Below are 25,049 nucleotides of genomic sequence, written 5' to 3'. Positions count from 1 at the left end.
CACGTGCCTGTATGACCTCCCTACAACGCCTGGGCATGCTCCTGATGAGGTGGCGGATGGTCTCCTGAGGGATCTCCTCCCAGACCTGGACTAAAGCATCCGCTAACTCCTGGACAGTCTGTTGGTGGATGGAGCGAGACATGATGTCCCAGATGTGCTCAATTGGATTCAGGTCTGGGGAACGGGCGGGCCAGTCCATAGCATCAATGCCTTCCTCTTGCAGGAACTGCTGACACACTCCAGCCACATGAGGTCTAGCATTGTCTTGCATTAGGAGGAACCCAGGGCCAACCGCACCAGCATATGGTCTCACAAGGGGTCTGAGGATCTCATCTTGGTACCTAATGGCAGTCAGGCTACCTCTGGCGAGCACATGGAGGGCTGTGCGGCCCCACAAAGAAATGCCACCCCACACCATAACTGACCCACCGCCAAACCGGTCATGCTGGAGGATGTTGCAGGCAGCAGAACGTTCTCCATGGCGTCTCCAGACTCTGTCACGTCTGTCACATGTGCTCAGTGTGAACCTGCTTTCATCTGTGAAGAGCACAGGGCGCCAGTGGCGAATTTGCCAATCTTGGTGTTCTCTGGCAAATGCCAAACGTCCTGCACGGTGTTGGGCTGTAAGCACAACCCCCACCTGTGGACGTCGGGCCCTCATACCACCCTCATGGAGTCTGTTTCTGACCGTTTGAGCAGACACGTGCACATTTGTGGCCTGCTGGAGGTCATTTTGCAGGGCTATGGCAGTGCTCCTTCTGCTCCTCCTTGCACAAAGGCGGAGGTAGCGGTCCTGCTGCTGGGTTGTTGCCCTCCTACGGCCTCTTCCACGTCTCCTGATGTACTGGCCTGTCTCCTGGTAGCACCTCCATGCTCTGGACAATACGCTGACAGACACAGCAAACCTTCTTGCCACAGCTCGCATTGATGTTCCATCCTGGAAGAGCTGCACTACCTGAGCCACTTGTGTGGATTGTAGACTCCGTCTCATGCTACCACTAGGGTGAAAGCACCGCCAGCATTCAAAAGTGACCAAAACATCAGCCAGGAAGCATTGGAACTGAGAAGTGGTCTGTGGCCACCACCTGCAGAACCACTCCTTTATTGGGGGTGTCTTGCTAATTGCCTATAATTTCCACCTGTTGTCTATTCCATTTGCACAACAGCATGTGAAATTTATTGTCAATCAGTGTTGCTTCCTAAGTGGACAGTTTGATTTCACAGAAGTGTGATTGACTTGGAGTTACATTGTGTTGTTTAAGTGTTCCCTTTATTTTTTGAGCAGTATATATATATATATATATATATATATATATATATATATATATATATATATATATATATATATATATATATATACACAAAGAAAAAAGGAAAATGAAAAAAAAAAGCATCCAGGTATTATGTATTACAACTTGTTATAAGCATGTAAGTTATTCATGTTTTATAGCAAGGTATATATAGAATGTTTTGTCTCTCTATGATTTTGTCTGGATCATTTCGAGATGATTACAATACATCATAATGGGCTAATAACTGCATCATAATGAATTATACCTGGATGCTTTAAGTAAACTACTGTAAAAACTACTGTAACATGTTGAACGAACCACTGGGGTACATAGCATTATGAATAAATTCAGAGGGCCTTCTATCCTAGAACATCCATAGAGTGCATTATAAAACTATCCATAAAACTGTAAATCCAGCTCGTCACTAAACCCCAATAAACCTGTCAGTTTTACACCACAAGGGACATTGTGTCTTGCAATTAAAACAGCGGTATTAACTAAAAATACCTAGTCTGTCTCCGCTATGTCCTGTTCAACACAGCTGGCCTTTTAAATCCATCGTCGGCTCTTCCAGAATGTTCTTTCGTCTTAATTCCAAGCCCTCAACCCCCACCACTACAGTCCCAGCATCATTTAAAGGGATTTAAAACATGAATTAAACCAAGAAAAACACCTTGCTCAGCATATGGGCCATCCCTCCCTCCATTCCTTAGAGAAAGAACTTGAATTTCTGGTTAGGGATGAATGGAGGGAGGCATGGAGGGAGAGGGTGAAAGGAGAGCATGAGAAAGAGGCAGGGAAGAGGGGGAGGGAGGTGAGAGAGATGAAGTGAGGGAAGAGGGAGAGAGAGAGAGAGAGAGATGATTAGAGAGAGAGAGAGTAAGATGATTATAGAGAGCGATAGAGAGAGAGATGATTGGAGAGTCAGAAGGAGAGAGGATGGCGGTGGAGGGATGTTGAAAGGAAAAGCTGGTGCAGAAAAATACGCTGAAACACAGCAAATCTACTTGTAAGTTCCACAGGAGATAAAACAAAGGGAGAAAGTTTATCGGAGAACCAAGAGGAGTGCTTTGGTTCGCCACAGTATGCAATACTGCTCCAGAGGTCTAGTGCAAACAGGGGTCTCCAGAGGTCTTGTGCATAGTTTTTTCTGTGCCAATATATGCATGGAATATTGGATCTGTGGAAAACACCAAATTCTCTGGGAGGCAATTGTAACATACCAAAGATGGGGTCAGAAACCGAGGCTGTATCAACAACCAGTTTAACCCTCAGTGTTTATGAGAGAAACACACAGTACCAGTCAAAAGTTTGGACACACCTTTTCTTTATTTGTACAATTTTCTACAGTAGATTAATAGTGAACACATCAAAACTATGAAATAACACATATGGAATCATGTAGTAACCAAAAAAGTGTTAAACAAATCAAAATATATTTGAGATGAGATTTTTCAAAGTAGCCACCCTTTGCCTTCATGACAGCTTTGCACACTCTTGGCATTCTCTCAAACAGCTTCATGAGGTAGTCACCTGGAATGCATTTCAATTAACAGGTGTGCCTTGTTAAAAGTTAATTTGTTGATTTTTTTTCCTTCTTAATGCGTTTGAGCCAATCAGTTGTGTTGTGAGAAGGTAGGGGCGGTATACAGAAGATAGCCCTATTTGGTAAAAGACCAAGTCCATATTATGTCAAGAACAGCTCAAATAAGCAAAGACAAACGACAGTCCATCATTACTTTAAGACAGGAAAATGTCAATAACTTTTAAAGTTTCTTCAAGTGCAAAAACCATCATGTGCTATGATGAAACTGGCTCTCATGAGGACCGCCACAGGAAAGGAAGACCTAGAGTTACCTCTGCTGCAGAGGATAAATTCATCAGAGTTAACTACACCTCAGATTACAGCCCAAATAAATGCTTCACGGAGTTCAAGTAACAGACACATCTCAACATCAACGGTTCAGTGGAGACTGCGTGAATCAGGCCTTCATGGTCGAATTGCTGCAAAGAAACCACTACTAAAAGACAATTATAATAAGAAGAGACTTGCTTGGGCAAGAAACACGAGCAATGGACATTAGACCAGTGGAAAACTGTCCTTTGGTCTGATGTGTCCAAATTTGAGATGTTTGGTTCCAACCGCCATGTCTTTCTGAGATGCAGAGTAGGTGAACGGATGATTTCCGCATGTGTAATTCCCACCGTGAAGCATGGAGGAGGAGGTGTGATGGTGCTTTGCTGGTGACACTATCAGTGATTTATTTAGAATTCAAGGCACACTTAACCAGTATGGCTACCACAGCATTCTGCAGCGATACGCCATCCCATCTGGTTTGCACTAAGTTGGATTATCATTTGTTTTTCAACAGAACAATGACCCAAAACACATGTTGTAAGGGCTATTTGACCAAGAAGGGGAGAGATTGAGTGCTGCATCAGATGACCTGGCCTCCGCAATCACTCGACCTCAACCCGATTGAGATGGTTTGGGATGAGTCGGACCGCAGAGTGAAGGAAAAGCAGCCAACAAGTGCTCAGCATATGTGGGAACTCCTTCAAGACTGTTGGAAAATCATTCCTCATGAAGCTGGTTGAGAGAATGCCAATAGTGTGCAAAACTGTCATCAAGGCAAAGGGTGGCTACTTTGAAGAATCTCAAATATAAAATATGTTTTGATTTGTTTAACACTTTTTTTGGTTACTACATGATTCCATATGTGTTATTTCATAGTTACTATTGCTGTACAATGTAGAAAATATAAATGAAAAAATAAATGAAAACCCTTGAATGAGTAGGTACAGTAAGAAAACATATAATCGCGGTCCCCCCAAAAAATCCAATCCTTTTTTGTATCATGAAAAATCTATAGATTCTCATGAATGTTTTAGAATGATGATAAAAAATAAAAAAATCCAAATACATTATGTATGACTCCAACTTGTATTAGAATACTGCTATTTTGGCTCACACAGCAGCCCCATTAGTATTAGACCTGGGCCTGGGCCAATGACCTAGTTGGTCTAATCAGGGTAAGGTGTTATCACGTTGCAACAGGCCAGGGAACCACACAGGCAGACACTGCTGCCTAACCCCCTTTATACAGCAATCTGCTCCCCCTCCCACCCGCAACATCCAGCCAATGTGGCCCAGATTCGTTGAGGGGAAAGCTGACACCGAGGTCGGGTCCCGGTGGGGACTTTCCTGCCTCAGGGCGTCTCCTGACTGGGTTTGAGAATAGCCAGTCATCAAACGCGGCATGCCAGCCATCTGCATGTCATGAGTCTGTACAGCTACAGCCAGACTAACATTCACTTGGAGTGGGCTTGGTGAGAGTTGGGGTTGGTGATACAGTGGTGAGACGAGCGGGTGGGGGTGCAAGCAAACGGTGCAGCCTTGAGTATCAGCAACCATTCTTATGAGCTGCTGTGCCTTCTCTTAGATACAGACACACAAACTCAGAAAGCACAAATCCACTTGCATTGTAGGATCTATGCAGTTAGTGGCTTACAACAAGCAACCCCTCATGCTACAAGGCTCAGCTCGTTGTCGTTTGTGACACCAGCGTTCTGGGTTTATATTCCTAACACGTGACTTGCTTTTCATAAAATAATAACATGTTTTAAAAAAAAAACCTCACAAATCAATACATTTTCAAAAAAATAATCATAATATTTTCGGAGGTTCCTTGCAGTTCCTCAGATGACCACCGGGGGTCTCTGTTGCTCTGATAAAGCTGCATGCTCCTCTAGTGCTTCTTAGGGGAAAACACCAGACTCTGTGCTTTAACACACACACACACACACACTACCACGGTCAAGTCATCCCGACGCCTACCCACCGGTCTGTCTTCTCCTACATTATTTACAGAGGAGTGCCTGCTGAGAAGGGTTTTCCTCCCTTCGTAACGAGGACGGCTCTCTGATCCCCTTTGTCTGGAGGGATGGAGGGAAGCTGGGCAGAGGGATGAAAGTTCCTCTCTACCTCCTCTGGCTTAATTCTTCCTCCTGTACTGTCTGTCTGCCCATCAGACTCTACGGTCTACCTCTCTGTATTCATGTAACAGAGGCAGACAGGAAATAGAGGGAAATGGGCTGTTTTGATTTTTCACTTCAATTTATCATCGAACACATATTTGATCCGAGTAGATCACTGTTGCAGTGCACTACAGTAGACTACACAGTACAGTGTTAGTAATAATGCAGATTGAGTTGTCATTGATCAATAATTTAGGTCTTGATCTTAACTATTGTTAAGTCACAGAAGGAGACTAAATAATAACAATGGAATGTTTATTGGTTAACTGGTCCTCTCTTGCCAAGAGTCCCATCCAACTTCCCACCCAGAAATCCAGAGAGGAAAACAGAACCTCCCCATTCTGCTCTGATGTGCTCTGGCTGGAGGGAGTGGGAATCCCTGCAGAACATCCAGACAAGGTCCCCACGCTGTCGTCCGTGACGAGGCGGAAAATTCCCTTGTTCACTGTCACCATTCCTGCCCCGGGGATGCCAACGTGATATTTTTTCCACGCCAGCATGCCATCTCTTTCCACCCCTCGTACGATCGCACCGCCACATGCCAACCTCACAGGAAACTGAACTCTTGACATTTGACCCCCAGAGGTCAATGAACAATGGCCTCGGCCATATCTCTGAGCCTGTCCTCTCTAGAGCAACAGCAATTTCAATCCATCTCTAATTTCACTATATCAACGAAAAACAGGAGAGAGAAGGGGAAAGATGGCTGTTTAAGAAGCAGGTAGGCTAAATGTTTGTGCTGATTAAGAAGCAGGTAGGCTAAATGTTTGTGCTGATTAAGAAGCAGGTAGGCTAAATGTTTGTGCTGATTAAGAAGCAGGTAGGCTAAATGTTTGTGCTGATTAAGAAGCAGGTAGGCTAAATGTTTGTGCTGATTAAGAAGCAGGTAGGCTAAATGTTTGTGCTGATTAAGAAGCAGGTAGGCTAAATGTTTGTGCTGATTAAGAAGCAGGTAGGCTAAATGTTTGTGCTGATTAAGAAGCAGGTAGGCTAAATGTTTGTGCTGATTAAGAAGCAGGTAGGCTAAATGTTTGTGCTGAAGTTTGACCTGGTGATTAACACAGCCAACTTCTCACCACACATGCCTGAATCCCCAGTCTGACACTTTCAAAGCCGTCCATCTACTTCTGTCTCCCCGTCACACTTCCAACTGTCTAAACACAAGCACCAACAACATACGGCAGGGGAAAAACAGGTAAATGCCTTATATGTGTTTGAATATGCGTAATTGCCATCACTGTCCAAGAGGCAGGCCCAGCGACCGAAGGGTCTTGTTGAGCTGGGAGATTTTAATTAAGCAGCTAGACAATATAGCATGCACAAATATTATTTCCCCCTTGGAGTCCTCCAACCTCCTCTATATTGTGTTGCAGCAGCCAGTTTTCATGTTTACAGCTCATGGAGAGAAAGGATAAAGAGAGAGAGAGGGGGTGGGAGAGAGGAGAGTGAGAGAGAGGGAGGGAGCGAGAGAGGGAGGGAGCAGGAGAGAGCAATCATGGCGGTGTGTTTTCATTTGAGTGCAGGGTGTACCATAGTTCATCTCTCTCTACACACCAGTGTAATGTCAGGGAAGTAGCAGGAGGAGCAAAACACATTAGCCTGAGTGACCATTAGTGACAACACAGCTCCAGCTCATGTGACCACAGACAACTTGACCCCTGACAGGAGACCCTGTAGAGTAGTAGACCCTTGTCTCAGGGGTGGAACAATCTGATTCTACAATTTATCTTATCCTTAAAAAAAGGAGCTATGTGGCCTTTACATTTTATCCACTCAGCAATGTTGGCCTTTGTGTTTTGGTTTTTATTTCTTTACCTGTGAAACCACCGGCTAGGGGTTTCCTGGCTCTGACGGCATCCCCTCTCTGATAAGGGTTACACTGTCCCAGGACCGCAGACCATTGGGGAGGGGCCCCGGTTAATTTGAATCTGGCAACGTCTTCATAGAGACGACGGGCTCCTTTTAGATTTACAGTGGCCATCGACCGGCCATCAATCACTAGACTGCAGCGCTCGCAACCGAGGCCCCAGTCCAAGATGAGAGAAGATCAATCTATTACGGTCACTTGCGTTTCAATTGGGCGCCCTGCCCCTGCCCCCGCCTAATTTAATGATCAGACAGATTCTAAACATATTTGTGCCTCATTGGGCGGTTCTTAACAGAAATAACATAGAGAATGTTCTCTTCTTACCTCTTCATTTAGAAGCACTATCCCTTGTTGTTTCAAGAGAATTTGAAAATAATCCTAGAAAACGACATCGCCTGAGTCAAACTCTTTTTAACCATAAAAAAAACATTTGAGGAAATATGCAACCGATGTTAAATGCACCATAAAACTACAGTGGGAAGTAGAATCTAACAGGGCTGAGTAATTGCCTGCGTTCCTGACTGTGCTCCACAAGGCTGGCTATTTAAAGCTCTTTACCTTTGAGTTGGCAAAGCTGGGATTAGATATCAAAGTGTGCCGAGAACAGGGAACACCAAGGTTAAAACAACAACCTGTAAACATAGCCCACTGTAAGAAAAATACTTCAAAACATCTCAACACATGCCCTCAAGTAAACTCACTGGCTTTGCCCCAATTCACACCTATGCGAAAATATGCCCCCATGGGGAAAATGGCAGTCTCTTTCTCTGTGTGTGTGTGTCAAAAACAGCCCCATCCCCTTCTCCCTGTCCTGGAAACTCCCCTTTGGTGCCCCTATTGGACAAAAAGAGTCGCTCTGAGACTTTTTGTGCTGACTCACTTCACAAAGGTCTGTCTGTGTCCAGCCTCCTCCAGAGTGTGCATGCCAAATGGACCGCAGTTAGTCCAGTCCAGCCCATCCCCATCTAAACCAACCCAAGAGACGCAAAATAAACTAATACATAGTCGAGGTAATGAATACTGGGGACTCTGTGCTTACCTTTGTTATTGTAGACGTCTAGGTAGTTGGGTGCTGAGAAGATGGTGATGAGAGAAGGAAACCCTGTCGTCTGGCTCTTCCTGTACATGCGGTACCTAGAGGGAGAGACGGCATCATGATTACCGTCGCCGTTACACTACCTAATACTCTGTAGCTCAGTGTGGTAGAGCAGCGGGTTCGATTCCCAGGACCATCTGAAATGTACACACACGCATTACTTTAAAATCGTTTTGGATAAAGGGGCCTGCTAAATGGCATATATTACAACAGGTCATATAATAATGTAACATACACATTGTGCATGTGGATGAAGTCAACAGTGCCCTGAGGAGTAATTTCATTGATTTGGACACGGTAATCTGATCCTAGAGCTGTGCCTAAGGCTGACTTGTACGTCAAGCTGTCCTTGCTCTTTGAGTGGGACCAGACGTCTGCGTGGACAAGCAGCGGGAGTGCAGAAAAACAAACAGGGCGACAAGCCTTCGGTCAGTTTGGGCGCTCCCCTCTGCCTCAGCCTTTTCTTCAACGTTTTGACATGCTTGCTATCAAAGTCCTTTGAAGGGGCTCTGATGGCCAAAACTCTGTAACTTTTAATACAGCACCATTTTTTAGTAAACAACAGGTTCAAATGTTTACTTGCGTAAACTCAAGCGACATAGTTGTCCAAGGAGAAGGGCTGTAGCAGTCAGCGGAGGGTAAAAAGAGGACACTTACCCGGCGTCCTGTGCTTCATGGGCTCGAATGACAGATAACAAGTTATTGTGTTGTAGAAAGTCGCAGACAGCGGGGTAGCTGTTGGAAGACAAGATGACACATGCTTGATTAACGGGTCTAATTTGATCTAAAGACAGTGATTAGATTTCGTTGACACATAATTGAAATAGATATTCATTCAAATGTATTTGAATACATTTGTAAATATAGCAGATGCATCTTCATCATGTTACCATCAGAAAGGGTAAACAAAATAATCCAGCAGGTGTGTGGTTTCTCAACAAACACTTTATTTATTTAGTGTGTGTGTGTGTGTGTGTGTATGTTTGTGTGTGTGTGTGTGTGTGTGTGTGTGTGTGTGTGTGTGTATGTTCGTGTGTGTGTGTGTGTGTGTGTGTGTGTGTGTGTGTATGTTCGTGTGTTTGTGTAGCTTTTGCATACTCATGCGGTTCTGAACAGGCTGAGATGAAGGTGGCCAAAACAAACTGACAGTAATTACAGTATAGGACAGTTGCAGTATTTTCCATGCCATAACCTTTCCTTACCAAAGACACCAAAAGTCCACTGGAAATGTCCTTTCGCTCTCAGTGAGGTAGGCCCTAGTCACACAGCCAACAACCCCCTAAAAAAACAGTTACGTTGAAAACATTCCTAAATCAACTACCGGAGAAGGAACGTTTAGTAAGTGAGTGACCTTGGGAAACAGAATGCAACTGTGAGTCCAAATCCTTCCATAACTCCCGACCACAACAACTTCTAAAGGCTAGTCCATGAACAGCTGATGTCACATGAGAGCCATCCAAGGATAAATATGCAATATTCTCAGACTGTTTACCAATCGTTCAAAGAACCACACTCATTGTGCAACCTACTCATGTTGGTATTGTATTGTAGGCTTCAAACAATCAACCATTTCACACTGAGAAAAATACACATCAGCTGTACATTAGTAAATGCGTGACGTTCGTGAGATCATTTAGCTCTGCGCAGGAGGCTAAACTCAAGTGCTTGTTGCTGGATATGGCTCATTTGCATAACAATGGTCATGCTCTTTGCTCAGTACGAGTCTCCATTGCTGAATGCTTTTGGAGCTAGAGGGTAGCTTAGCTCTGTGTGATAGGTAGATGGATTTTTTTTCGTGAAGCCTTGCACTTCTGGCCACTGGGCACTTCTGGTAACATCCAATGTCCTCACCCTACAGTTAATATCCAGGACAAATAGTAGACAAGATAACAATAATTCTCACTTCACTAAAAGTAAACAAATGTGTCTCAAATCACATTTCCTTGTCAGACGGGTAACAGGATACGCTTTGAGTGGCACAGTTGCACATCAGGCTTCTCAGCTGAGAGTACTTTGCTTTGTCACTCAAGGTGGACTTAAACCTAGAAATAGGTCTACGTATAAGTTCATTCTGTTACTGGTCACATGAGGAGAGAAAATACAACTGAAAGAGGAACATTGCCTAAGTGTGTGTACGGTTTCTTTGTGGTGTGATCGCATTGCGTCGAGGATAATAAAAAGTGTGCATCTAATATCCATCTCGATTCATTATTTGAATCCATTATTTCTTTCCATGCACCTTTCACTGTTTAGCAGATGCTGTTGCTAGGTATTTCTCAGAAGACTAAATACATGTTTGTGCTGAAAGCATTTGACATCTGTTCTAGGACACAGATGTTGGCCATCCAACAGTTGTGCACTGTCCCTAACAAATACATGCACACCCTGTCTACCTCAAATCTGACAGTGTACTCTGTGAATCAATTGTACAGCCAAAATCCAATTAAGGGCTATTTTCATAAAGTAGCGAAAATACCATGCAATTACCTGCTTAGGCTACTCACAAATAGTAATCAATGGTTCAAAAAATAAAACATATTTAGTGAACAAGCAAAGTGTCCGCTAGGCTATAGCGGGCTTGAAAAGATGGGGCCTGTATTCAAAACAACATGCAATTTCACACCTCAGTAATGTGTGTAAAACAGTTATGAGGGGGCCTATGGTGCTGGAATAAGACACAGCTGTCAGAATCAGGAAAAGGGACTAAACTGAGTATTTTTTCTCCGACTGGCGAATTGTTCTCCTTTTAGTCTGGAGCTTGAAGCTGGCCCATAAACTCAGCATGCAAGTGTGCTGCCAATTACAATGAGCCCTGCAGGCAGATCCAGCCTAGGGGAAAACAACAAGGTTACATGTCAAATAGCATCCTATTCCCTATATAGTGCACTACCCATAAAGGACTCTGGTCAAAAGGAGTGCACTATGTAGGGAAATGTAGTGACATTTGGGATGCAGCCCAAGGCCACAGAGGAATTTAAGCCAAGCCAAGAAGACACAGGAGGCTGTTGGGCTAGGGTTCAGGAGGAAGCACCTAACCTGGGTTGGAATTTTACTGTCCGATCCTGTTTGAGTGTTTATACTACAACAGCCATTGACAAGGACCCTGTTCAAACAGTGTATTCGGAAAGTATTCAGACACCTTGACTTTTTCCACATTATGTTACGTTACAGCCTTACTCTAAAATATACACTACCGTTCAAAAGTTTGGGGTCACTTAGAAATGTCCTTGTTTTTTAAATAAAAACACATTTTCTTCCCATTAAAATAACATTATATTGATCAGAAATACAGTGTAGACATTGCTAATGTTGTAAATGACTATTGTAGCTGGAAACAGCTGATTTTTAATGGAATATCTACAGTCGTGGCCAAAAGTTTTGAGAATGACACAAATATAAATTTTCACAAAGTTTGCTGCTTCAGTGTCTTTAGATATTTTTGTCAGATGTTACTATGGAATACTGAAGTATATTTACAAGCATTTCATAAGTGTCAAAGGCTTTTATTGACAATTACATGAAGTTGATGCAAAGAGTCAATGTTTGAAGTGTTGACCCTTCTTTTTCAAGACCTCTGCAATCCGCCCTGGCATGCTGCCAATTAACTTCTGGGCCACATCCTGACTGATGGCAGCCCATTCTTGCATAATCAATGCTTGGAGTTTGTCAGAATTTGTGGGTTTTTGTTAGTCCACCCGCCTCTTGAGGATTGACCACAAGTTCTCAATGGGATTAAGGTCTGGGGAGTTTCCTGGCCATGGACCCAAAATATTGATGTTTTGTTCCCCGAGCCACTTAGTTATCACTTTTGCCTTATGGCAAGGTGCGCAATCATGCTGGAAAGGGCATTGTTCGCCACCAAACTGTCCCTTGATGGTTGGGAGAAATTGCTCTCGGAGGAAGTGTTGGTACCATTCTTAATTCATGGCTGTGTTCTTAGGCAAAATTGTGAGTGAGCAGACTCCCTTGGCTGAGAAGCAACCCCACACATGAATGGGCTCAGGATGCTTTACTGTTGGCATGACACAGGACTGACGGTAGCGCTCACCTTGTCTTCTCCCGATAAGCTTTTTTTCCAGATGCCCCAAATAATCATAAAGGGGATTTATTAGAGAAAATGACTTTACCCCAGTCCTCAGCAGTCCAATCCCTGTACCTTTTGCAGAATATCAGTCTGTTTTTCCTTGAGAGAAGTGGCTTCTTTGCTGCCCTTTTTGACACCAGGCCATCCTCCAAAAGTTACTGTGCATGCAGATGCACTCACACCTGTCTGCTGCAATTCCTGAGCAAGCTCGGTACTGGTGGTGCCCCAATCCCGCAGCTGAATCAACTTTAGGAGACGGTCCTGGAGCTTGCTGGACTTTCTTGGGCACCCTGAAGACTTCTTCCCAACAATTGAACCCCTCTCCTTGAAGTTCTTGATGATCCGATAAATGGTCGATTTAGGTGCAATCTTACTGGCAGCAATATCCTTGCCTGTGAAGCCCTTTTTGTGCAAAGCAATGATGACGGCACGTGTTTCCTTGCAAGTAACCATGGTTGACAGAGAAAGAACAATGATTCCAAGCACCACCCTTTTTTAAAAAATTTTTTTTTTAACTAGGCAAGTCAGTTAAGAACAAATTCTTATTTTCAATGACAGCCTAGGAACAGTGGGTTAACTGCCTGTTCAGGGGCAGAACGACAGATTTGTACCTTGCCAGCTCGGGGTTTGAACTTGCAACCTTCCGGTTACTAGTCCAACGCTCTAACCACTAGGCTACCCTGAAGCTTCTAGTCTGTTATTCGAACTCAATCAGTATGACAGAGTGATCTCCAGGCTTGTCCTCGTCAACACTCACACCTGTGTTAACGAGAGAATCACTGACATGATGTCAGCTGGTCCTTTTGTGGCAGGGCTGAAATGCAGTGGAAATGTTTTTTGGGGGATTCAGTTCATTTGCATAGCAAAGAGGGACTTTGCAATTAATTGCAATCCATCTGATCACTCTTCATAATATTCTGGAGTATATGCAAATTGCCATCATACAAACTGAGGCAGCAGACTTTGTGAAAATTTATATTTGTGTCATTCTCAAAACTTTTGGCTACGACTGTACATAGGCGTACAGAGGCTCATTATCAGCAATTAACACTCCTGTGTTCCAATCGTTGTGTTAGCTAATCCAAGTTTATCATTTTAAAAGGCTAATTGATCATTAGAAAACCCCTTTTCAATTATGTTAGCACAGCTGAAAACTGTTGTCTGATTAAAGAAGCAATAAGACTGGCCTTCTTTAGACTAGTTGAGTATCTGGAGCATCAGCATTTGTGGGTTTGATTACAGGCTCAAAATGACCAGAAACAAAGAACTTTCATCTGAAACTCATCAGTCTATTCTTGTTCTGAGAAATGAAGGCTATTCCATGAAAGACATTGCCAAGAAACTGAAGATCTCGTACAACGCTGTGTACTACTCCCTTCACAGAACAGTGCAAACAGAATCTAACCAGAGTAGAAAGAGGAGTGGGAGGCCCCGGTGCACAACTGAGCAAGAGGACAAGTACATTAGAGTGTCTAGTTTGAGAAACAGACGCCAAACAAGTCCTCAACCGGCAGCTTCATTAAATAGTGCCCGCAAAACACCAGACTCGACGTCAATAGTGAAGAAGCTGGCCTTCTAGGCAGAGTTCCTCTGTCCAGTGTCTATGTTCTTTTGTCCATCTTAATCTTTTATTTTTATTGGCCAGTCTGAGATATGGCTTTTTCTTTGCAGCTCTGCCTAGAAGGCCAGCATCCCGGAGTCGCCTCTTCACTATTGACGTTGAGTCTGGTGTTTTGCAGGTACTATTTAATGAAGCTGCCAGTTGAGGACTTGTTAGACGTCTGTTACTCAAACTAGACACTAATGTACTTGTCCTCTTGCTTAGTTTCTCAGTTTTTTTTTTATTAACTCAATCTACACACAATACCCCATAATGACAATGCAAAAACAGGTTCTTATAAATAAATCACATTTACATAAATACTCAGATCCTTTACTCAGTACCTTATTCAAGCACCTTTGGCAGTGATAACAGCCTCGAGTCTTCTTGGGAATGATGCTACAAGCTTGGCACACCTGTATTTGGGGAGTTTCTCCCATTCTTCTCTGCAGATCCTCTCAAGCTCTGTCAGGTTGGATGGGGAGCATCGCTGCACAGCTATTTTCAGGGCTCTCCAGAGATGATCGATCGGGTTAAAGTCCAGGCTCTGGCTGGGCCACTCAAGGACATTCAAAGACTTGTCCCGAAGCCACTCCTGCGTTGTCTTTGCTGTGTGCTTAGGGTTGTTGTCTAATTGTCTAAGTCTAAGTCTAGTCTAAGTCTAGTCTAAGGTCCTGAGTGCTCTGGAGCAGGTTTTCAGCAAGGATCTCTCTGTACTTTGCTCCATTCATCTTTCCCTCGTTCCTGACCAGTCTCCCAGTCCCTGCCACTGAAAAAGACCCCCCCCCAGCATGATACTGCCACCACCATGCTTCACCGTAGGGATGTGCCGGGTAACCTCCAAACGTGACGCTTGGCATTCAGGCCAAAGAATCCAATCTTGGTTTCATCAGACCAGAGCATTTTGTTTCTCATGGTCAGATTCCTTTAACTCCAAGCAGGCTGTCATGTGCCTTTTACTGAGGAGTGGCTTCCTTCTGGCTACTCTACCTTAAAAGGCCTGATTGGTGGAGTACTGCAGAGATGGTTGTCCTTCTGGAAGGTTTTCCCATCTCCAGAAAGAAACTCTGGAGCTCTGTCAGTGTGACCATCGGGTTCTTGGTTACCTTCTTCACCAAGGCCCTTCTCCCCCGATTGCTCAGTTTGGCTAGGCGGCCAACTCCAGGAAGAGTCTTGGTTTTTCTAAACTTCTTCCATTTAAGAATTATTAGGTTCTAAATGAACCGAGTAAAAACTCACAGACGATTATTAGAGCTCAAAACAAGTTTCTTTACCCAAAGGGTTAGACAGCTGAACAGACAAAGACAAGGATATACACCCCAATTTGGATGCAGTCTCCTCCTTCCCTCTAAACATTACATATTTATCACTAGGCAGGAAGTTAAGTGATGTGGGTAATAAACTGTTCCTTCTCCCTTAATGTGACTTGAGCTGAACTCAGTCCCAAATCCCCCCTAATCCACAGCTCTCCACCCTTATCAGTGACTGCAACCATGTGATTGCCTTTCTTTTACTCGGTACACTCCAAGCCGCTGGCTCATATCCACCCTTAATTGACCACACCATATACATTCCTCCTACAGATAACCATTCACTTATGGTGTAGAAACCAGACTGTAGCACCCCTCATTTCCATAGGATACGTAATGATTAACACCATTTCAAGTTTAGGAGTCAGAACCCATCAGAATGATGGAGGCCACTGTGTTCTTGGGGACCTTCAATGGTGCAGACATTTTTTGGTACCCTTCCACAGATCTGTGCCTCTACACAATCCTGTCTCAGAGCTCTACGGACAATTCCTTCAACATCATGGCTTGGTTTTTGCTCTGACATGCATTGTCAACTGTTGGACCTTAGATAGACAGGTGTGTGCCTTTCCAAATCATGTCCAATCAATTTAATTTACCACAGGTGGACTCCAAGTTGTAGAAACATCTCAAGGATGATCAATGGAAAAAGGTTCTGAATACTTATGTAAATAAGGTATTCCTGTTTTTTATTTGGAATACATTTGCTAAAATGTTTTTAAACCTGTTTTCATTTAGTCATTATGGGATATTGTGTGTAGATTGATGAGGAAAACAAATAATTTAATACATTTTAGAATAAGGCTGTAACACAACAACATTTTGAAAAAGTCAAGGGGTCTGAATATTTTCCTAATACACTGCATTACTTTTAAAATGCATCCTTCCTTCCTCGAAGTAATCACTGATCTGATATGCCATAAAACCCATGCAGTGATGCCAAATTAGGGATTACTTCAAGGAAGCCTGGAAGGAAATATGTATTTTAAGTGTACAAACAGTGCCCATCACCTTTAAATCACTGTCCCTCTGTCAATAGTCGATCCTACTGGATTTAGTATACTGGGTCCTTGTAACTGAGATATCAGAGATATCAGAGATGGCAGGGGCATACCATGGAAATATCACTAGCAGCCAGAACCCGAAAGCGACAACACAGCTCTCTTACACTCTCTCAAGTGACAGGGGTGACATTTCTCTCCCTGACAGGGTCCCTATTGTCTGGCAGATAGTCAAGCGAGACAATTTACAGCAAAAGATTGGGTCATATACAAATCTAAGTCAAGCCAAACCATGTACAGTAAACTGTTGGGTCATTTACAAATATATGTCAAGCTAGACCATTTACAGTAAGTAAACTCTTGGGACATATACAAATCTAACTCTAGTAGGACCATTTACAGTAAACTGTTGGGACATATACAAATCTAACTCTAGTAGGACCATTTACAGTAAACTGTTAGGACATATACAAATCTAACTCTAGTAGGACCGTTTACAGTAAACTGTTGGGACATATACATATCTAACTCTAGTAGGACCATTTACAGTAAACTGTTGGGACATATACAAATCTAACTCTAGTAGGACCATTTACAGTAAACTGTTAGGACATATACAAATCTAACTCTAGTAGGACCGTTTACAGTAAACTGTTGGGACATATACATATCTAACTCTAGTAGGACCATTTACAGTAAACTGTTGGGACATATACAAATCTAAATCAGGACCCTTTACAGCAAATTGTTGGGTCATTTACAAATCTAACTCTAGCAGGACCATTTACAATAAACTGTTGGGACATATACAAATCTAACTCAAGCAGGTCCATTTACAGCAAACTGTTGGGTCATACACAAATCTAAGTCAAGCAGGAGAATTTATAGCAAACTGTTGGGTCATATACAAATCTACACTGAACACAATTATAAATGCAACATGTAAAGTGTTGGTCCCATGTTTCATGACCTGAAACAAAATACGTATTTCTCTAAAATGTTGTGCACAAATATGTTTATATCCCTTTTAGTGAGCATTTCTCCTTTCCCAAGATAATCCATCCACCTGACAGGTGTGGCATATCAAGAAGCTGATTACACAGCATGATCATTACACAGGTTCACCTTCTGATGGGGACAATAAAAGGTCACTCGAAAATCTGCAGTTTTGTCACACAACACAATGCCACAGATGTCTTAAGTTGAGAGAGCGTGCAACTGACATGCTGACTGCAGGAATGTCCACCAGAGCTGTTGCCAGATAATTTAATGTTAATTTCTCTACCAAAAGCTGCCTCCAACATTGCTTTAGAGAATTTTGCAGTACGTTCAACCGGCAGACCACGTGCATGGCGTCTTGTGAGTGAGCGGTTTACTGATGCCAATGTTGTGAACGGAGTGCCCCATGGTGGCGGTGGGGTTATGGTATGGGCAGGCATGAGCTATGGACAACAAACACAATTGCATTTTATCTATGGCAATGTGAATGCACAGAGATACCATGACAAGATCCTGAGGCCCATTGTCAACCCATTCATCTGCTGCCATCACCTCATGTTTCAGAATGATAACATCACAAGGATCTGTACACAATTCATGGAAGCTGAAAATGTCCCAGTTCTTCCATGGCCTGCATACTCACCAGACATGTCACCCATTGAGCATGTTTGGGATGCTCTGGATCAACGTGTACGACAGCATGTTCCAGTTCCCGCCAATATCCAGAAACTTCACACAGTCATTGAAGAGTAGTGGGAAAACGTTCTACAGGCCACAATCAATAGCCTGATCAACTCTATGCGAAGGAGATGTGTTGCGATGCATGAGGAAAATGGTGATCACACCAGATACTGACTGGTTTTCTGATCCACGCCCCTCTCTTTATTTCAAGATATCTGTGACCAACAGATGCATTTTGTATTCCCTGTCATGTGAAATCCATAGATTAGGGCCTAATGAAATTACTTTAATTGACTGATTTCCTAATATGAACTATAACTCAGTAAAATCTTTGAAATTGTTGCATGTTGTGTATATATTTTTGCCCAGTATAAGTCAAGTGAGACCCTTGACAGCAAACTGTTGGGTCATATACAAATCTAACTCCATTTACTTTTTCCCCCCCATTGTGTTAATTTATTTTTTACTTCAGTTTATTTTAGTAAATACTTTGACACTTTTGTTTCTTAAAACTGCATTGTTGGTTAAGTAAGCATTTCACTGTAAGGTCTGTTGTATTCGGCACATACAATTTCAGTGACAAATACCATTTTATTTGATTTACTGCAAACTGTTGGTTCATATACAAATCTATGCACAGCTATCACATAGTTCTGACCTACATCAAATATTGAAGGCAAATAAGCATCATTGTTCCCACATAAAATACCTAAGCTAATTCTTCATTCTTTATTTGGATCCCCTTAAGCTATCACCTTATCTCACTGTGACTCCCTGTTTAAATAAAGTTTAAATCAAAATAAAATAAATAAAGTTTACGACAAGCTTTACGCACAAGCAAGATTTGGAGTGTCGCAATGTAGTTTACCGGTCGGTATTCAAGTGGTTTTTTACTACCTGAAAATTGAGACAGGCAGTGGAGGCTGTGTTGTCACTTGGTTCTATAGTCTATTCATCAAATTAGCCTATTTTTCATTGATAACCAAATGTAATCTCAGCTATTGTTCAAACAGTAAACAAAAACAACAAGATTTCACCCCAAAATATATTTTGTATAACATTAATAACTACTGATTACAGGCTAAAATGGTAGAACCTGCTGCAGCCACCTAGAAATCCATGTGCTTTTTGTCTTGTGAACAAAACATGACCTTCTATTTGTAGCTGATATGGGAATGAATACACAAGCAGCATATCAAACTGGGATAATGTTTTAGGTTACACCGGCAAGTATAAGAATATTTGCCAGGGCATATTTAAAAAAATTATAAATCAGATTATTTCACATGGCGATGTGGGAAGCTAAAAAGGCTAGCTGGCTTGCTATGTTTTTAACCAGGCTAAGGCTAGCCCAAAGGCCGGCAGATGGCGATATTGAACTGATATTGATGGTTTCATTTTCATTTTACCGTCCAAACGCATTGTATGCAGCCGTAAATACACTCGTATCCCCCGTGGACCGGTTTGTACCTAAAACATTATCCATTCAGGCTGCAAAGGCGTCAATTTCCTACTAATGGCAAGAAGGCAGAGAAAATGTGGAAAATACACATACTCCCTTTATGAAACACCATTTGGCTAATGCTACTTCCTGATGTTGTGCCCTGCGTTCAGCCAAGGGTATTTTGCTGCAAATTGATTGGCTGAAAGCGATAGGTAACATCCGGGAATAGCATTCCTAGGCATTAGCCCCTTTAGCATGGTGGTGGAAAATGGTATTTCATAAAGAAAGTATGCATATTTTTCCCATTTTTCTCACTATTAAATATAATTAAGGAGGAAATCGACACCTTTGCAGCCTGAATGGAGAATTTTTTAGGTACAAAGCGGTTTGCAGGGGATACGAGTGTAAAATGGAAACAACTCAATATCGCCCTCTGCTGGCCTTGGGCTAGGCTAAAGCCAGCTAGCCAGGCTGCCAGCTAGCTACTACTTGCAAGGGAAGGCGACTCCTCCCTGTTTTCACAAAATGAAAAGACCTTTAGAGACCGCTAGTCTTCCTGGGGTCCAAAGAGCAAATATTACGTTTGTACGCTCGTGAAATAGGAGGTATTTGAAATAGGTATTATGGGTACAGAAAATAAGACTCTGACAAATATGATATATGCAATCTCTTTTCAAATTATATCAATATACAAATTCTAAGTAATGCCTTGAGAACAACCCTACACAATCCACTGCCTTCAGTTGGATGGACTGCATTTCTAAGGGGAATCATATCTACAGTCACTAACCCAGGAGAAACATTTGACAGCTTGGGCTGCTTCAGGCTGGCTTTGCCACTAGCATGCCAGGATCAAATGAGCATCTGTCCACCTGTAATGACTGGACACTGGAGCACTAAAGCTCACATTTGGAGAAGACTCTGGCCCTGTGCTAATGCACAAGTTCATTACATTCAGGACTGCGTGAGCTCCTGCAGCACTTCCAGCGTTTCCTTTGTATGCTCTGCCTGTGACTGGGCTCCTGAGTGGCGCAGCGGTCTAAGGCACCGCATCTCAGTGCAAGAGGCATCACTACCGTCCCTGGTTCGAAACCAGGCTGTATCACATCTGGCTGAAATTGGGAGTCCCATAGGGTGGCGCACAATTGGCCCAGTGTCGTCCAGGTTTGGCCGGGGTAGGCCGTCATTGTAAATACGAATTTGTTCTTAACCGACTTGCCTAGTTAAATAAAGGTTAAATAAAAAATAATTCAATGGGAGTTCATATATGTGTTAGATAAACACTTGCGACAGAGTAATGAGAGAAAAGGCCGTTTCCCTGGGACCATGAGAAATGCAGGTTACAAAGCTACTATGATCCAGACAGTAGAAAAGGGACTGAGGAGCTTCGAAGGGGACTGAATGAAGATGAACATTTGCCAGATTAACGTGGGTTGGAAGGATTTGGCAAAGGAAGGTTCATTGATGCTTCAATGGCACAAGTTAACTGTTGTATTTGGAGGGTTATATTACTGTAGAGGCCAGAAGTGTTACACTAGATCAATGCCAAGTCCATTGTATGATACATCAGCAATTTAACAAAGTCAGCAATGGTAAGAAAGCAAGATATGGCCAACCCACACACACACACACACTTAATAATGTGCACTGTCTCTGTCAACTAAATGACAAATACATGAATACATTCACAGCCTCTTTTTCACACTACGCAGCTTGTGAAGGAGGTGACGGCCCACCTGTAGAAGTAGGAGCAGCCTCTCACTGTGTTGTGTGTGAAGTGTTCTTGGCTCTTCTCGTTCCCAAAGTCCTCCAGGGGGTCTGACCACAACAGGTCACACATGGGCCCATACGCAGGGGGCTCTTTGAATCTGTCTAACTACAAAGACAGAGGTACACAGAGTTAGGAGAGACAGGGAGAGACAATGTCAATCAGTCAGGAAAATGTCTCATCTATACGGAAACGGAGTCAGTTTAACTTCCTCAATAAGTTGGTGTAGTGATACCTACTGTATGGGAAAGGGAAAATGACTTGAAACTAGAGGTCGATCGAATATGATTTTTCAACGCCGATACCGATTATTGGAGGACCAAAAAAAGCCGACGCCGATTAATCTGCCAATTTTATTTATTTATTTGTAATTACAACAATACTGAATGAACACTTGTTTTAAATTAATATAATACATCAATAAAATCAATTTAGCCTCAAATAACGAAACATGTTCAATTGCCAGTGTAACAGTATAGCTTCTGTCCCTCTCCTCGCCCCTACCTGGGCTTGAACCAGGAACACGTCGACAACAGCCACCCTCAAAGCATCGTTACCCATCGCTCCACAAAAGCCGTGGCCCTTGCAGAGCAAGGGGAACAACTACTTCAAGGTCTCAGAGCGAGTGACGTCACCGATTGAAATGCTATTAGCGCGCACCCCGCTAACTAGCTAGCCATTTCACATCGGTTACACCAGCCTAATCTCGGGAGTTGATAGGCTTGAAGGCATAAACAGCTCAATGCTTGAAGCACAGCGAAGAGCTGCTGGCAAACGCACAAAAGTGCTGTTTGAATGAATGCTTACGAGCCTGCTGCTGCTTACCATCGCTCAGTCAGACTGCTCTATCAAATCATAGACTTAATTATAACATAATAACACACATAAATACGAGCCTTTGGTCATTAATATGGTCAAATCTGGAAACTATCATTTCAAAAACAAAACATTTATTCTTTCAGTGAAATACGGAACCGTTACGTATTTTATCTAACAGGTGGCATCCCTAACTCTAAATATTGCTGTTACATTGCACAATCTTCAATGTTATGTCATAATTATGTATAATTCTGGCAAATTAATTACAGTCTTTGTTAGGAATAAATGGTCTTCACACAGTTCGCCACGAGCCAGGTGGCCCAAACTGCTGCATATACCCTGACTGCTTGCAAGAGAGGTGGCACAATTTCCCTAGTTAAAATAAATTCATGTTAGCAGGCAATATTAACTAAATCAGCAGGTTTAAAAATATATACTTGTGTATTGATTTTAAAGAAAGGCATTGATGTTTATGGTTAGGTACACATTGGTGAATGCGCTTGTTAAATCATCACCCGTTTGGCGAAGTAGGCTGTGATGAGAAGTTAACAGGCACCGCATCAATTATATGCAACGCAGGACAAGCTAGATAAACTAGTAATATCATCAACCATGTGTAGTTAACTAGTGATTATGTTAAGATTGATTGTTTTTTATAAGATAAGTTTAATGCTAGCTAGCAACTTACCTTGGCTTCTTGCTGCACTCGCGTAACAGGTTGTCAGCCTGCCACGCAGTCTCCTCGTGGAGTGCAATGTAATCGGCCACAATCGGTGTCCAAAAATGCACATTACTGATTGTTATGAAAACTTGAAATCGGCCCTAATTAATCGGCAATTCCGATTAATCGGTCGACCTCTACTTGAAACGAATCTTGAGTTGACAATTAGTGTTGCTACAATGAACTGTGGTTACAGTAAAACTTCGAATGAAATCCCGAGTTTAAGAAAATTGCGAAACAGCGGCACTGCATTTTGGCAGTTATGCCTTCATCAGAGCATGTTACAGTAAAACTGTTGGTAGGGTCTCACATTTGTGTGTGAAAGAAACCCACAACATGAAATTGGATGGACTGGATGACAATTTGTATGAAACAGTATGAAACATGAATAGATATTTTCAATCTTGACTATACTAATACTTCCTCCTGGGAAATGGAATGAAAAGCTACAAACTAAAGTGATCATCCAAAAGCTCATGACAGTCATTTCTCAGAGAACGTATATACCAGGGCTGGAGTAAATTCCATTTAAGTTCTAGTCAATTCAGAAAGTAAACCAAATTCAAATCTTTGCAATTTGAGTTGGAATATCATTGTACTTCCTGAATTGACTGGAATTGAAATGGAATTGAGCCCAAGCCTGGTACAGTATATACTGTAGCATAACGGACACTTCAGTAGTGCAGATTTTATTACAGAGACCATCTGATTGCAGACACAAAATCCAATTGTCGTTACTGAATTTGAGAAAAAGCAGGATCCAACTATTCAAAAGGTTTAATCAGAGGGCCAGATTGCAAATCTCTGTTAGTTTGGGGCATTGTTTGAGAGGGAGGTAGTCCATGTTGTGTTATCAAAGACATAATTTTCTAAATAAATATTTCACGAGAAATTGTAAAGACTATTTCCTTGAACAGCAAAAAGGAGAACTTAAACGGGTTTTAAAGAAGGCCTGTGTAAACCTAATTGTATCCTAATTGATGTGCCTTTCACAGAATAATATCCACTTGAATTAATGTTCGTTACAAGGGAAAATGTATGATCCTTCTTATACTGAACATCCATTACACTTTAATGAAACATGGACATGACTGGAGTCATGACTGGATTTGAGTTTGCTATTCACAATAAGCATTGCCTGATGTGAAACATGCCTCGGACAAAAGAGATCTCCGAAGACCTAAGATTAAGAACGGTTGACTTGTATAAAGCTGGAAAGGGTTACAAAAGTGTCTCTAAAAGCCTGATGTTCATCAGTCCACGGTAAGACAAGTTGTCTATCAATGGAGAAAGTTCAGCACTGTTGCTACTCTCCCTAGGAGTGGCCATCCTGCCAAGATGACTGCAAGAGCACAGCTCAGAATGCTCAATGAGGTTAAGAAGAATCCTAGATTGTCAGCTAAAGATCTCTGGAACATGCTAACATCTCTGTTATGAGTCTATGATACGTAAAACACTGAATAATAATGGTGTTCATGGGAGGACACCATGGAAAGAGCCACTGCTGTCCAAAAAAACCATTGCTGCACGTCTGAAGTTTGCAAAAGAGCACCTTGTTGTTCCACAGCGCTACTGGTAAAATATTGTGTGGACAGATTAAACTAAAGTTGAGTTGTTTGGGAGGAACACATAGCACTATGTGTGGAGAAAAAAGGCACAGCACACCAGCATCAAAACCTCATCCCGACTGTAATGTATGGTAGAGGGAGCCTCATGGTTTGGGGCTGCTTTGCTGCCTCAGGTTCTGGACAGCTTGCTATCATCGACGAAAAAAATGAATTCCCAAGTTTATCAAGACATTTTGCAGGAGAATGTAAGGCTATCTGTCCACCAATTGAAGCTCAACAGAAGTTGGGTGATGCAACTGGACAACAACCCAAAACACAGAGGTAAATCAACAACAGAATGGCTTCAATAGAAGAAAATACGCCTTCTGATTGGTCCAGTCAGAGTCCTGACCTCGGCCCGATTTAAAATGCTGTGGCATGACCTTGAGAGCAGTTCACGTCAGACATTCTAAGAATATCGCTGAACTGAAACAGTTTTGTAAAGAGGAATGGTCCAAAATCCTCCTGACCGTTGTGCAGGTCTGATTCGCAATGACAGAAAACATTTGGTTGAGGTTATTGCTGCCAAAGGAGGATCAACAAGTTATTAAATCCAAGGGTTCGCATACTTTTTCCACCCTGCACTGTGAATGTTTACACTGTGTGTTCAATAAAGACATGAAAACGTAGAATTGTTTGTGTTATTAGTTTTAAGCAGACTGTGTTTGTCTATTGTTGTGACTTAGACTTCATTTTATGACCAATTTATGCAAAAATCCAGT

General features: G+C 42.4%; 1 protein-coding gene across 8 annotated transcripts in view; it reads right to left on the bottom strand.

Annotated features, from left to right (window-relative positions):
* LOC110500629 (serine/threonine-protein phosphatase 2B catalytic subunit alpha isoform) overlaps nucleotides 1-25,049 on the bottom strand; it is a 136,811-nt gene that overhangs the window by 21,478 nt on the left and 90,284 nt on the right. For all 8 annotated transcript variants that reach the window (XM_036958092.1, XM_036958094.1, XM_021578104.2 and 5 more), the window contains 3 exons: nucleotides 21,149-21,288; nucleotides 8,951-9,028; nucleotides 8,237-8,331 (listed from right to left, as the gene is read on the bottom strand). In XM_036958092.1, coding sequence (XP_036813987.1) covers nucleotides 8,237-8,331; nucleotides 8,951-9,028; nucleotides 21,149-21,288 — 313 coding nt within the window. The remainder of the gene's footprint in view (nucleotides 1-8,236; nucleotides 8,332-8,950; nucleotides 9,029-21,148; nucleotides 21,289-25,049) is intronic.

Source organism: Oncorhynchus mykiss, chromosome 21 (assembly GCF_013265735.2).
Source record: "Oncorhynchus mykiss isolate Arlee chromosome 21, USDA_OmykA_1.1, whole genome shotgun sequence".
Taxonomy (NCBI): domain Eukaryota; kingdom Metazoa; phylum Chordata; class Actinopteri; order Salmoniformes; family Salmonidae; genus Oncorhynchus; species Oncorhynchus mykiss.
This window is presented reverse-complemented; position numbering and strand designations above follow the sequence as displayed.